This window comes from Neltuma alba, unplaced genomic scaffold (assembly GCF_004799145.2).
Source record: "Neltuma alba isolate B1F8T4 unplaced genomic scaffold, ASM479914v2 tig00011499_pilon, whole genome shotgun sequence".
Taxonomy (NCBI): domain Eukaryota; kingdom Viridiplantae; phylum Streptophyta; class Magnoliopsida; order Fabales; family Fabaceae; genus Neltuma; species Neltuma alba.
Window position 1 is genome coordinate 212,971 of NW_021636167.1, and position 13,680 is coordinate 226,650.

Here is a 13,680-nt window from a genome sequence, read left to right on the forward strand (position 1 = left end):
AGATTCTCCTCTTCTTCTATTTACAAGTTATTTTTAATATGTTTTATATGGGTTAAAAAAAATCTTAAACTTTATTAACTCTTATTTAGAATTTGACAATTTTTTTAACTTCATTCTTATTTAATATATATTATATTTCATATAAATAAAATCAGCATAACAATAAATGAAGAGTAAAATTGTATATCTACATAAAAAAAATTCTCTCGATATCTTATAAATAGAACTAAAAAATATTTTCTCTATTTGTTTTATAAGTAGGATCAAAGAAGTATATTGTGTATATATATATTCAAAATGTTATTCATGATTTTAAGTGTGAGTAAATTTAAAACATCTTTTTTATTTTGGATTAATATAATTTTTGGTATCTCAAATTTTAAATCATAGGTTTTGGTCTTTTAATTTTTTTATTTAAATATTAGTCTATATAATACAATAAAAACTTAGATCATTTTGTCTCTAAAGAGATTAAAACCTATGGTTTAAAATTTAAATTATCTTAGTTCTTTTTTTTTACAAGATTCCACTTGTGGTTGTGTAAATATTTAATGTGTTTTTACTTTTTTTGCTCCTAATTAATTTTACATATTGCATTAATTAAAAAGTTGGTATGTTGGCATGCTACCTTCACTTTCATATTTCCTCTCTATATCTTCCTCCTTATAAATAAGGATATATTTTAAAAAAATAATTTATTATTTTAAACTAATTCTTAAATCTGGTAATTTAGTTATCATGTTCTTATAAAAAAGATTGAAGGGAGTATCTTGAAATGTAATAAATTGATAAAGTTTTCAAATTTATTTTTATTAATCTCTTTCTGTTTTTACAAATAATTTGCATACTTCTCTCCTCTTTTTTCCTTTTTAATAAAAATTAAATAAGAATAAATTAAAAAATAATTATTAATTAAGATAAAAAAATTTCTCTACAAATAACTAATAATAAGAATCAGAGGGTTAATTTTCAGCGAGAATAGGCATTTGCTTTAGTAGAGTGAGCACTTTACCTTCTACAATACTATTTCCGATCCTAATTATAAGACTTTATTTATAATTTATAAACAAAATTTTATAACCAGGAGTGAGGTAGCATTCTCATGATTAAGATGGAGCAGTTAATATTTTATTGAAATCTTCGAAGCCCTTTTTTTTTTTGGGGCCAGAAAATCTAAAAAAGTCAAAAAAGATACGTAGCAGTAATTTTTATGAAATGGACGTGCCCTTTTCAGACATTGAATGTTGTCCGTTGTCGCGGAAAAACTCAAAAAGACATTTAATGAGCGATACGAAAGTTTACTTTTGCTTTGGTGGGGCTCCTGCGAAATGCAACCGCAGGCAGCCATCAGCTTCAGGGGGAACATGCAAGTCCAGCCGCCTTGTTGTGGCGTTACCGACATTTACCACATGAGAGTTTATCCAATGAGCCCTCAACATCTATTCTTTCCCCTTCTCATGGTGAGCCCCGCACTATGTTCTTTATTTTATTTTATTTTATTTTCTTTTTACTTGAATAAGAGTATTTTCTTTCAAAACTTAAAAGCATAAAAAGTTTGCCTCTTTCACCTAACTTTTGAAATTTAAACTTGTATTCTCTTTTTATGGAGGTAAATCTTAATCAATAATTTGTTAGTAGCTGCACTCTATATTCTTATTGTGAGAATCTTTTATGTTTTATAATGTAACATATTTTGTTTAAGTTATTAAAATCTCTTGTTGATTCTTTGGATGGACACCTCAATCCTCTGGTAATATTTCAGTTTTTTTTTTTATAAGAATCTGAAATTTGAATTACCTTAGTCTTTTTTATAAGAGCTTACTTGGAGTTGTTTGAACATTGAATGTGTTTTTACTATTTTTGCCCCTAATTAATTTTATATGCTGTATTAATTAAAAGATTGACAACTTCGTATACAGTATACTGCTATCTCTTTCATATTTTCTCTCATTATTACTCTCTCTCCTCCCCCCTACTTACCCCCTATAAATAAGGGTATACTCAAAAAATAGAGTTCATTTCTAACATATTTATTACTTTAAACTAATTTTAATTGGTTTTTAAAACTATGTAATTTAATTATGAGGCTCTTATAAAAAGAGGGAAGGAGTATACTATAGAAATGCTGAATAATGGGGGAAGATATGAGAGTTTGAAACCACGTAAATTTTATAAATTATTCAAAGTTGCCTCGGGCTATTCGTCTACAATGATTAGCTTTTAGGTTTGATCAAGTGCGAATTGATTGAGGAGCACATGCTCTAATTTGGATACTTCTCATTGGGAACAATTATGGGCGCGAATATATGATTGCCGCTTTAGAGTAATTGTAAGAATTACATTATTTATGGTCATATCATTCTTGTATAGTCAGTATCATCATGATTGGGACTAATCAATGGATTTTTAAGTTTGGGGCTCCACTGCGGTCTTTCAAAACCAAGGACATGTGCTGAGGCTTAGGATGAGGTTAAGCCACTCCAATTTAACATTACCACCACACATAGTTTGGAAAATGAGATTAATTGGTAAATATTATAACTTGTAAATTTTGTTATATATATATTATATTGATTATTGAATTATTGAATTATTGAATTATTGATATATTGAGAAAAATATTCCCCCCCTTTTTTTTACTATGTATAGATATTATCCTGCTTAAGGTAATTTTGTTTAAAACAATATTAGGTACTAAATATAAAAATCCCTCTCCATAAGAATTTGTATTTTAATTTGTCACGTTATTTGCCATACGCAACCCTTATTAGCTAAAACTATTGTCTTTGTTCTCTATAGTCATAGTCAACTTGGTTAAAGTCTTTGTATAACACCAAACATTATCGCCATATTTAACAATATCATTGTCATATCAACCACGTGTTATCTCTTTGAATTTTAACTAAGGCTAACCATAATTTTAAGAACTAATTTCCTATTGAAAAATTTACGAAAGTCCTAAATTCAAGCTGACTTCAGATTTAGAGAGCAAATCAAAAATTGATGATGATATCGATATATAGATCAATAATTGGGACATTAAATCACACCTTAAAGTGATTTTTCTATATTTATATTATTAAATTTGGACTATAATTACGACATCAATATACTTTCATGAATTTACCGTACACAAGCAACGTGGGAGCCAGATTTGAATTTTCCCCAACAACATCAATTGTCAACTTATACTGCAAAAGTTTATTTTTGTTGATGTCATTAATAATTGGGAGAATTATAATGAAATCCCAATATAAGAAACTAATTACTAGTAAATTTCAATGACAAGTAAGCAATTGTTATTTCCTACACTGGAGGTTATCATTACAGATTGCTCTGTTCTCATCAGGACTTCTAAGTAATTATGTCCATTGCCTAGGACTTTATAGCAATTCTTCCTTAATAATTAAATCAAAAATATGGCTTACCTTGCAGCAGTTTTTTCTTAATTAAAATAAAACCTCCTACAGAATTTAGCGACTCACCAAAATTTGATGATTTTGCCAATAGTTTTGCAAGACAAAGTAACTAAGGAACTGATCATTAGAAAAATATATAAAAAAAGGGTAACTATGAAGCCGGGATCAACCTTTTCCTACGCGTGTGCAATGAATAAAAGAATGCAGATTACTAAGCAGAGATGAGAATATAACCTTCTATGGACGTTAAGCTGAAACAAGACCAACATAGCCAGCAAGCAAAGCTAATAGTGATGAGATAACATATGCACCTGCTACGATAGTCGGTTCCCTGAACCCAGATAGTCGGAGATGATGATGGATGGGAGCCATATGAAAGAAGTAGCGCCTCACTCGCTGAAAGCCTTTTCTTACACTGAAGTAGATTGCCTGGTAGATTTAAGAGGGGGAAAGAAAGGAAAACATTCTCATCAGATATACAATGTGATATCATCATAAACTCCTGGTTTCAGTAGTACTTAAAATTAAAATGACCCAATTGGTGACACAGATATACGTAGATAAGAATTTATTGACGAGACCTAAAGTTATATATTCACAGGAGAGACGAGAAAAATAGACTAAATATTCATATCACAGGACGGTATATATAATTCTTTTTAGTTCTCTGTTTATTTGGGTGGCAATGGATTGCATGTAAAACTCAGACCTCAACCAGCCATTGCTGCTTGAGCCACGCCAAGGTAGCATACACAGAATCTCATTAAGTACCGTTTTGGAATTGGGTGCCTCTTGAGGTACTAGAGAAGAATTTTCTCTCAATATATTTTTAAAACTAAAGTGCATTATGTTTTCCAAGTGATGAAATTTAAAATTCATACAAGCCACAAATGTGTCACCTGAGAAACCTATTCACCTGCAAAATCGGAAATCTGAAGCATATTTCTTTCATTGCATTTTTGTTGGAAAACTAAACAGATCCTAGTCAACAGGGCGTTCAGTTTTGCCCCTTCGTTTCTTATCACCCTTTTTCCTAAGCTTCCTCACTCTTGTACTATTGATTTGGTTCAGCCGCTAACCTTAGAGTAGACAACGAATGGTTTTGAACTCAGTCGTATTAGAACTATGTAAATATTCATTGTGCCTAAATCTTCATTAAGGCAATCTCACAGAACCCGGTAAGTGTCACTAGAACAGTAGAACTTGAAACGTAAAGGGGTAAACTTAATGTGTAACAGAAGAGGAGAATGTCCCTGAGGCGGGGCAACAAGTTAACCAAAAGGCAACTTCGAAAAAAAAAAGAAGTTTAATGGCAATGAAATCATGCGCAGAACCTGAATCACAACTGATGATGCTTCAACAACAAAAACTCCAGAAGAAATGAGTAATGGAAAGAACATTCCAGTACATGCAGCCATTGAAGCCAATGCACCGCCAAGTGCCAAAGAGCCGACGTCACCCATATAAATAGATGCTTTATATCTGTTGTGGAGCAGAAACCCAACACAAGATCCAGCCATTGAAGCTCCAAATATAGCAAGATCTGGTTTAACATGTTCATAGATCAATAACGAGCGCATCAAGTAAAAAGCTAGGTCATAATAACTTCTAATATACTGTAACGAAAACTTCAGATGATGAGCAACGACTTCTTTCGGTGTCCTTATGAAAACGGGGGGAAAGTTCATTTAACCTTAGCCCAGTCCGAGAGATGATTATGATTCTCTCTCCTGACCAGTGAGAATAGGCATGCAGCACTATAACGTCATAAATGACAAAATTGTATTATATTACTTCTAGTCTTTTATATAAGATCTAGTCGACTAATTTAGAAAAATTAAGGTAGCTAAATCAATTATTTTAAAATATTATACTTATCCTTTTTCTCCAAACTAATTTGTCTGACTTATAAATTGATATATAATCTAATGATATGCATAAGTATTACAGAGAGATCATGTAACATGCTATAATTAAGTAATTTTTTAGCTTCCTCAATTTTCTCAAATTAGTCAATTGGAGGTAATATTAAATTAAATCTAGATTATGAACAGAGTTCAACTTTTGAAGGTGCAACAGAATAACAATAAACAGATTTTACTTAAGATGGTTCAGTGAGGCATGGAAAAACCTACCCACAAACAATTTGGGTCTCAACTGACAATGTTAAAAAGTCAAATATTTCTTTATAGCATAAGCATGATGGACGTATTTGAAGAATGGAACCAGAATGATAATTAAGGAGTGCCTCACACATTCCACTAACCAGAACATATTGGAAGCACAGCAATCGACATTCCAATGAAGGCCAATGCAGCAATACCACTGGCTAGTCCATCAAGACCATTGGTTATTTCAACCCCATGTCCCATTGAAACAAAAGAAAATGAAGTCAGCAGTTGATAATATCGTCCCAAGTACACAAGGCCAAGCGGTAGAGGAACCAGCATCTTCCTGCATTTAAGTTAAAGAGACAGAGCAATGAGGGAGATGAGTTACATTGAAATCTCAAAAGTGGCATATTCCTCAAACAAATAAATGGCTTCATTTTTTTTTTCTAAATACAAAATTTCCCAAAAATTAATAAAATACTCAAGTAGTCAGCTTTGAATTTCTAAAGGACATATGATTTCACTTTTATGCAGTGAACTAAAGTGCCTCTGAGAGATGATATTCAGCGATTAGATACTAAACATTTTCATAGCTCCGTGAGGAATAAAACCAAATGATGTTATAGCATAGCTAGATTCTGTATCATCAAAAACCTAAATCACGATATGATTGGCCTACCAACCTTTGGGACCGAGTACATAGAATAGGGTCCAAAAGGAATAGCAGCTGAGAAGTAGGCCCAGCCCATAAGACTCAAGACAGCATGCAGAGTAAGGACAGAATGGGGAGGAGGGATAAGGGATTCTCCTGACAGCGTCAGAGTAGTGGGTGTGCGTAAAAAGAGTGACAGGGATGTTTTGGGAGGTAGGCTAGGAGTATTGGCAGTGAGGAGAGGACCTGATCTCCCAAAAACCAGGCTGTGTGAGCGCTTTTCTTTCATGTTCTGGTCTGTGAACCAACTTGATTTCCTTTGTTGTGTGAGTTCCGATACTATAGAGTAGCACACAGTAGCAACAGAGTGATTCATGATTGTATTCCTCTACATTTTCTCAATGCATAGAGGAGATACAGATATTTTCTTCAATTTTAGCTCTTTTCATTTGCAGGTTCTATCATAATATGTCTAAAATTTGATAAACATTATATGTCATTCAGGCAAAGAGGGCCGAGACCTGTCAGGTCAAGGCAAACAAAGAGGCATTCGTCATATGCATTTTTTAAAATTCTTGGAAGAATTCAAAAGCACAAAACGGGCCCAAAACCTTCTAGACAACTGCCTGTAAAATTTCATGTTATGGGGTCAGATATGTTAGTACCATCAGAAAATTGTTGGTCAGATTAGTAAAAGAAGATATACATGCCATAGGGTGATGATATACTAGAGGTATCCAACCAAATTGAGAACGACGTTCCAACAGCAGCCTGTGTGGTTAGACAACGTAGATTTGATTAAAGACCGTTTAAAAATATTCAAGTCAATGGAATAAGACACAAAGCAAATTAAAAGATCCAAAACAATGAGTTTAATGAAAAGGTGGTCACCTCCAAAGGAACTTTTGCCCATACAGGCAAACCTCTCTTCTGTTTTGTAGCAAGGCTTATTATATCATCAAGTAAACCAATCACGGCAAATGCCATAGTTGCACCAGCTGCCCCAGACACTTCTACAGAGGAGAAACCACCAACGGCTCTAGTAACAAATATTCCTATTGGTACAAATAGTAAACCACCCAATGTGGGCACACTCTTTTTCAATAGATGGCTAACAGGTCCTTCTGTCCTAAATACTTGGATAAATTCAAAAATTTGAAAAAATGGGATGCAAATGTAGCCAAGAAAAGCCACCAAAAAGGCTGATATAAGAAACGGACGGGTCATGTAAAAGGGGGCCAAGGGCAGTCTAACAATTCTCCAAGCGCACCAATCAATGTATAAAAGCAGCACTGTCAAGAAGATTATGAGGCCAAAACTAATGAAATTGCCAAATTTTTTCCTGCAAAACATGTGAACAAAATCAGGCAAAAAAAAAACTTCAAGTAGCAATGGGATAGGCCTAGTAATGCACATGTCAGTAGGTTTGACAAGATAAATGTAATCACTTGCATCTAAAGTTTGCACTCCAGCAGCATAAAAAGTAACTTATAAAACGTTCTGAAAAAATTATCAGCAATCCAGGAACAAAGATAAACGACACTGGTTTACAAACTAACTGGGATACACACACACATAATAAAGCAGTTACAGTATTAGCAAAGTTCTAGACAAAGATTAAGGACAACGTATAGATACTGTTGTACTTAGATTAGACCCAGTGCAATATAATGCAGAAAAACAGTTCCGTTAAGAACGTAGGGGAGAAGCTTGAGGAGAAATGGAGGGGTCATTAAATATATAATTCAAAGATTCAATTACATTGCCGTTAACATTGATGTCTCAGACCCTAATATTTTGATACGTTAATCAGATAAAGACAATTATGCTGTTTACATTGGGTGTGCTACCAGTCACTCAATTAGACTTTTCTGAATTCTTAGCTTCCCAAACTCTTATATCACTTAACTCTCACCATCAAGGTGAAGCTTACAAAGCCGGAGGCTTGTTAGAAACAAAACCCAATTGAAAAGAAAATCATATTTAGACTAACGACATCTAAGCATATTACACAGCAACCTACGAGGTTGCAATAGCTACACTTAACCCAAGCTCCCATGATCAACAAAGAATTACATATCATTGACAAGGTGCAGCTGAAGGAAAATCATATCCAATATACGATGGGTTTATCGGACCAAGAAACAAAAAATTATGAAATTTCCTCACATCATGACTCGCGGAAGAAGTAATTCTTTCAGCCTCAAGGTATAGAGATATCAATCCGATTCTTTTTGTGAAATGCAGATCTCCTCACATTTACATTAATGCCCTTTCTCAACATTTCTTCCATATATCATCTCTTCAATCTTTTCTATTACGGTAGGTAAGTGACAAAGTCTCCATTTTGAGCCATATATTCTCGTTATCAATTCATAAGTTAGAGGCTATAAAAATAATATAAACAATCAAAATTTATGTTCATCTGAGGTTTCCCCACATCTTTGATGCCTTGTAGCCTTCAAATCGTCATCATGTGCCTTCAATAAAATTCCTATGACATGTGATATCATAAACTATAGCATTATAGTAAGGCCACACATTTTCTAGCAAAAATACTGCAACATCCTCTAACCTTCTCAATCTATCATTCAATACTTATTGAAAGTGAAAAATTTTTCTTTCAAAACAAGCCAGAGACAAGACCACTTGCTTAAGTTCAGCATACTTGCCTATGTCTCTTGCGTCTCCTCCCAAGAGTTGCAAGTCGATGGGCGGTCACTGTTAAAGCATCACTATTCGAAACAGAAATGGAAGGTAAATCAACATCATTCGCTGGAGTAAGCACCATTTCTCCATCACTATCCTCACCATCGCTGGATGAGAGTAAATATCCAGAAGTGTTCTCATCAGGATCCCATTCATCAAGTGATGGTAAGTCAAAAGAATCCTGTAAAGCATAATCAATATCATGACTATATCAGCCTAGATAAACTGCAAAATAAATTATAAAACCTGAAAGGATTCATTGTGTTGCATATGTGATGCATTCCCCCTCCTATTGTAAACCCTGAAGGAGGGTAGAATGTCATGCAGACAAAAATGCACAGATCAAGAGAAAGGTTGAGGAACGCAGAGATGGCTTCAAATAAACATGATTAGATACTTTCTCCTTTCTCTCTAATCAGTCTCTTCCAGACATTCTGAATCGGCCCAACATTATGTCATAAATTGAAAAACCCAGAGTTTCAAACTACCTATAAACTGAATTTAACATTTAATTCAAATGGGAGCGGGGACTAACCATCATAGTTTTTACTTAAGACACGATATCTGCATTTTCAGGGAGAAAGACAGAACAAATATGGGTCAAGGGAATAGAAATAAAGGAGCGATTATGTTAATAATTGTAGAGAAGAATTTCTGCTATCCTGCACATATTTTTTAAGAAGAATTAGGAAGTAGAGTCAAATGTACTTAGAATTATAAAAATAAAGGCATATTTTTTTAAGGAAAAAAAACTTGGCTCTAGAGGAATGATAATTTACCTCATCAAAGGCTCTAGTAAGGACATTATATCGAACACAGCATCTATATTGTTGAATGATCAATGGATTTAACTATACAAAATAAAGCAGGCCTCAAATGATCAGCAATTCATGCATAATAATTTCATAAATTTAAATTTAAAGGTGAAGGCACGATAAGAAATTGATTGGTTTCATATTTGGGAAAGCTTCTCATAAAAAAAAGCTAGAACGAACATTCCAATATTGACCATATGACCTATATAGCCACATAATTAAAGGATTTAACTACAAAACATAAGGGATTAAACGATGAACAGTAGCACATAATATGCAAATAAAAAACTACTAGTTGGTAAGCATAGCATTGGGATGACATTAAGACTTACAGTCTCAAAATCACAAAATAACTAATTCTACAATGGACTAGAAAAATGTTCCCTGTAGTGAGCCTCAGATTCTACCCCTTGGGATTTGTGAGCTTAGCAAATAGGAAGTTGATGTAGAACCAGTAATGAGAACAAGAGAGAAAGGGAGAGTGAGAAGCGAGAACTAGAGATAAAAGGATGAAAAGCAGGAGAATATATGAGATGTTATTAACTTAATAAAAAATGACCTAGCCTAATCGTTAAGGACTTTATATGGAGTCCAAGAGGCATCAAGGTAGCTAAAAACATAAATTAAACAAAAGGATACATCGCGGAAAAGAACAACAAAAAGAATAAATAACCTGATAATTAAAGTGTTTCAAAATAAAATAAATTTAACTTCCTAATACTATTTCCTACGCTTCAAGTAAGTCTTTCACTACGTTCCATCGAAAGTCCTGAGCGATGTAGAATTCTCAATTTTAGACTCATATTTTACTATACAGTGCCTTAGGCATTGGCGACTATGCTTTCAAATTAAAATAAATAACAGTAACACAACCTCACAGAATTGACACTTTAAAAATGATGCTCCACATATGAGGCCTAAAATAAAGAAATTAATAAGCAAGTCCTACAACCCACTCACAGATTAAAGGCCACATATTACTGCAGGAGGAAGGTAAAAGCAGAATTGGTTATTCATTGTTCAATGATTTCAATCTACAATCAGGGATCTATTAAAGGCCACTCAGAGAAGCCCATTCTATGAGTAGTTCGAAATATTTATGATCGCTGATTGATATTAGTGAAAATGACTACTATGAGCAGCTATTCTGTATATCACACGACCTCCTTGAAGTTAAGTTGTTCTCACATTTACACGCAAGGGATCTAGAGCTCTTTCTTTATAGTACTTCGAAGGCTCAAGATTACAGGCTTACACATTGGAGTAAATAAACTGTTTTGAACTTCCTTCTTTATGATTGTTGTCTCAACCAAATTATTAGGTTCGCCAGCAGTGATCACCAAACGAGTTCAAGCGACCAGAGTTTTCAATGAATGGATTATTCTCAGACGGAAAAAATGATAACAAATTAAACAAAACCATAAAAGGCGTTACAGCATAAAAGGAAGTCGGAACTAGGAAGATCAGCACAAGCATATACCCGGGCGGAACAGGATTCGGAACTGCGGTAATGAACGAACGAATAAGATCGACCTTGAGCAGACATAGCGCGAGAGAAGTGTTTGTAAGATGCGAGGAGGAGGTGGTGGCGGCCGAGGAAACGAGAATGAAGATACATCGCCGCCACGGAATTGCGGAGAAGAAGGAGATCTCAGGAGAGTAGGTGAGAGGAGGTTGAAGAAGAAGGAGAAGGAACCGGGCGAGCCATCGAAGGAAAAGGAGCGAAGAGGTCGAGGGAAGAGGCTTATATATACAGGCAAGCATAGTGGGGAAGAGAATCTGGACTGCGCATACGACGAAAATTATAAAATGCCGAAATGAAGATCGTCCACCTGACCGAGACACTTGCCATTGCTCACTTCGAAATCATCGCGGGATTTTGCTCATCAACACGCGCCTCGAGAAGCATTACGCCACGCGCTTTTATATTTTGGGCTTTTGGCACGTACAAAGTCACGGTTCAGATCGGTTTGAAATAATTTATAAATAATTTTTTAATTGTGTTAATGAAATATGAGATAGGGGAATTTTATTTCAGCTTACATATTTATAAGTGATTCTAAAAGGCATCATTCATATTTCATATGAGCGTGACAAGAGTTTTTTTATTTACTTTTATTGTTTTTGGCCAAATAAAGAAAATATATTTAAAGGAGATGAGTTCCCAGTCCAAAAGAGGCATGCAATTCATAGTTACATTAAGCGTTTAGTTTTTGCATTTATGGCTATGATTATGAACTCGAACTATTTCTAGAGGCTCAAGAAAAATGATAGTGCAAACTAAAATTTCCACAAAATTTAATTAAGATAGAGAGAAGAACAAGTTGACAAAAAAATTAAAAAATTAAGGTTAAAATAGTGCTAGAAGTGACTATTCCATGCTTGCAATTTGCATCTTAGTTATGTCATTTAAATGATGATGATGACCACGACTAGGTTTTACTTCTTTAGATTGCGAATAGTTAAAGAAAATATTAGTCATCAAAATACTATCTCCGGTCTTTAATATAAAAGCTTATTTGACTTTTATTTTAGTTCTAAATATAAAACCATAATATATTTTGTCTCTCATATTTATCTATTTTTTTCCTCAAAACAGTTCTCATAATAATGATAGTTCTAGTCAATACATTTGATGAATAAGGATATTTTAGAAAAGATAATACTCCTCCGGTCCTTATTATAAGACCCTATTTGACTTTTTATTTGGTCCTAATTATAAGACCCCAATCCATTTTGTCTCTTATATTTATACATTTTTCAAAGATAATCCTTCTAATAATGATAGTTTTAGCTAATATACTTAATTAGCAATGATATTTTAGGAATGACAACACTTATTTATTATAAATAACCAACTTAACTTACTTCTTTAATCTCCTCAAATAAGTCAATTGGGTCTTATAATTAGGACCGGAGGAATATATATTTATTATAAATGACTAACTTTATATATTAAGGATCAGAAATAGTATTTATTTAAGCTTTGTGAACGTTGGATTATGTTAGTGAAATTCTTACACCGCTTGGTATTGTAAGATAAATTGTTCAACATCATGCTCACTTATTTTTATTAATTTATTTTGTCAACGAAATTGTATGTAGCTTCTATTCTTCGCATTTCAAATATGGTTTTGGATCGAGGTCATTATCATGGATTTGTTTGAAAAGAGTTTAGAAGTCAACTTCAGTAAAAGTCAAGTTCAGTTGAGGTAATCGCCATTACGACATTGCCCCTTCGAGGGATGAGAGGGACGTGATAGTCCCTAATGGCAAGTCTTCACTTCTCATTCTTATCTGATTCTCTCTCTTTTTTTTTTTTTTGACCTGACTTATTTGATTCTCTCAAACTACACAGATATGTTCTGAAAATTTACATGAATCCATGAATTTTACTGCATTTACTCCTTAATATAAAATCTCATTTGACTTTCATTTCGGTCCTAAATATAAGCTTTTGATTTATTTTGTCTCTCATACTTGTCTATTTTTTTTAAAGATAATCCTTATAATAATGATAATTCTAATCAATACACTTGATTAATAATGATATTTCAGGAAAAACAATATCTATTTATTATAAATAATTAACTTAACTAGTTTTTTTACTTTATTTAAATTAGTCAGCTAACTCTTATATTAAGGACCGAAGGTAGTATTATGTATGCAATATATTTTCATACCTATAATAAATTTCTTAATCAAATAAAATTATTCGTAATTTATAAATAATACAATTTATTTTTTAACAAAATTTCCAAATGGACTTTTATTTAAAATTCAAGGAAGCATTAAGGAGGTGAGGGGCGAAGTAAAATTTAGAAAAACAACAACCACATAAACCCCTCTCCAATTATGTTGTTCCAATTGAAAAATGCAGGAAGTGATTTTTAAATTAAATTTTAAAATTTTAAATTTAGTTTGTATTTCATTTTCGAAATAAATTTTTAAAAATGTGAAGTTGAGAACCTTTT

The 13,680-nt window shown here is 33.1% G+C and overlaps 1 protein-coding gene across 2 annotated transcripts; it reads right to left on the reverse strand.

Moving 5' to 3' along the window:
* Positions 1-3,455: 3,455 nt before the first annotated feature.
* On the reverse strand, positions 3,456-11,343 carry LOC114714335 (phospho-N-acetylmuramoyl-pentapeptide-transferase homolog). 2 transcript variants are annotated; one of them, XM_028899057.1, is made up of 8 exons: positions 11,187-11,343; positions 9,671-9,742; positions 8,855-9,072; positions 7,074-7,524; positions 6,889-6,953; positions 5,686-5,873; positions 4,754-4,962; positions 3,456-3,848 (listed from the first exon to the last, which is right to left on the reverse strand). In XM_028899057.1, exons 1-8 carry the CDS (start codon positions 11,322-11,324, stop codon positions 3,666-3,668), a joined length of 1,524 nt encoding a protein of 507 aa, XP_028754890.1. In that variant the 5' UTR covers positions 11,325-11,343; the 3' UTR covers positions 3,456-3,665. The 2 variants fall into 2 exon arrangements, with proteins under 2 accessions (XP_028754890.1, XP_028754891.1); XM_028899058.1 differs by lacking the exon at positions 11,187-11,343 and adding an exon at positions 9,427-9,455 and having other exon boundaries at positions 9,671-9,682.
* Positions 11,344-13,680: the final 2,337 nt, after the last annotated feature.

Excerpts from the sequence above, each read along its gene's own strand:
- LOC114714335 (XM_028899057.1), bottom strand. The coding sequence starts at position 11,324 with ATGTATCTTCATTCTCGTTTCCTCGGCCGCCACCACCTCCTCCTCGCA. Across the intron at positions 9,743-11,186 it reads CCGAATCCTGTTCCGCCCGG|TTAAATCCATTGATCATTCA; the intron begins GTATATGCTTGT and ends TATTTTGTATAG. Across the intron at positions 7,525-8,854 it reads AGGAGACGCAAGAGACATAG|GAAAAAATTTGGCAATTTCA; the intron begins GCAAGTATGCTG and ends CATGTTTTGCAG.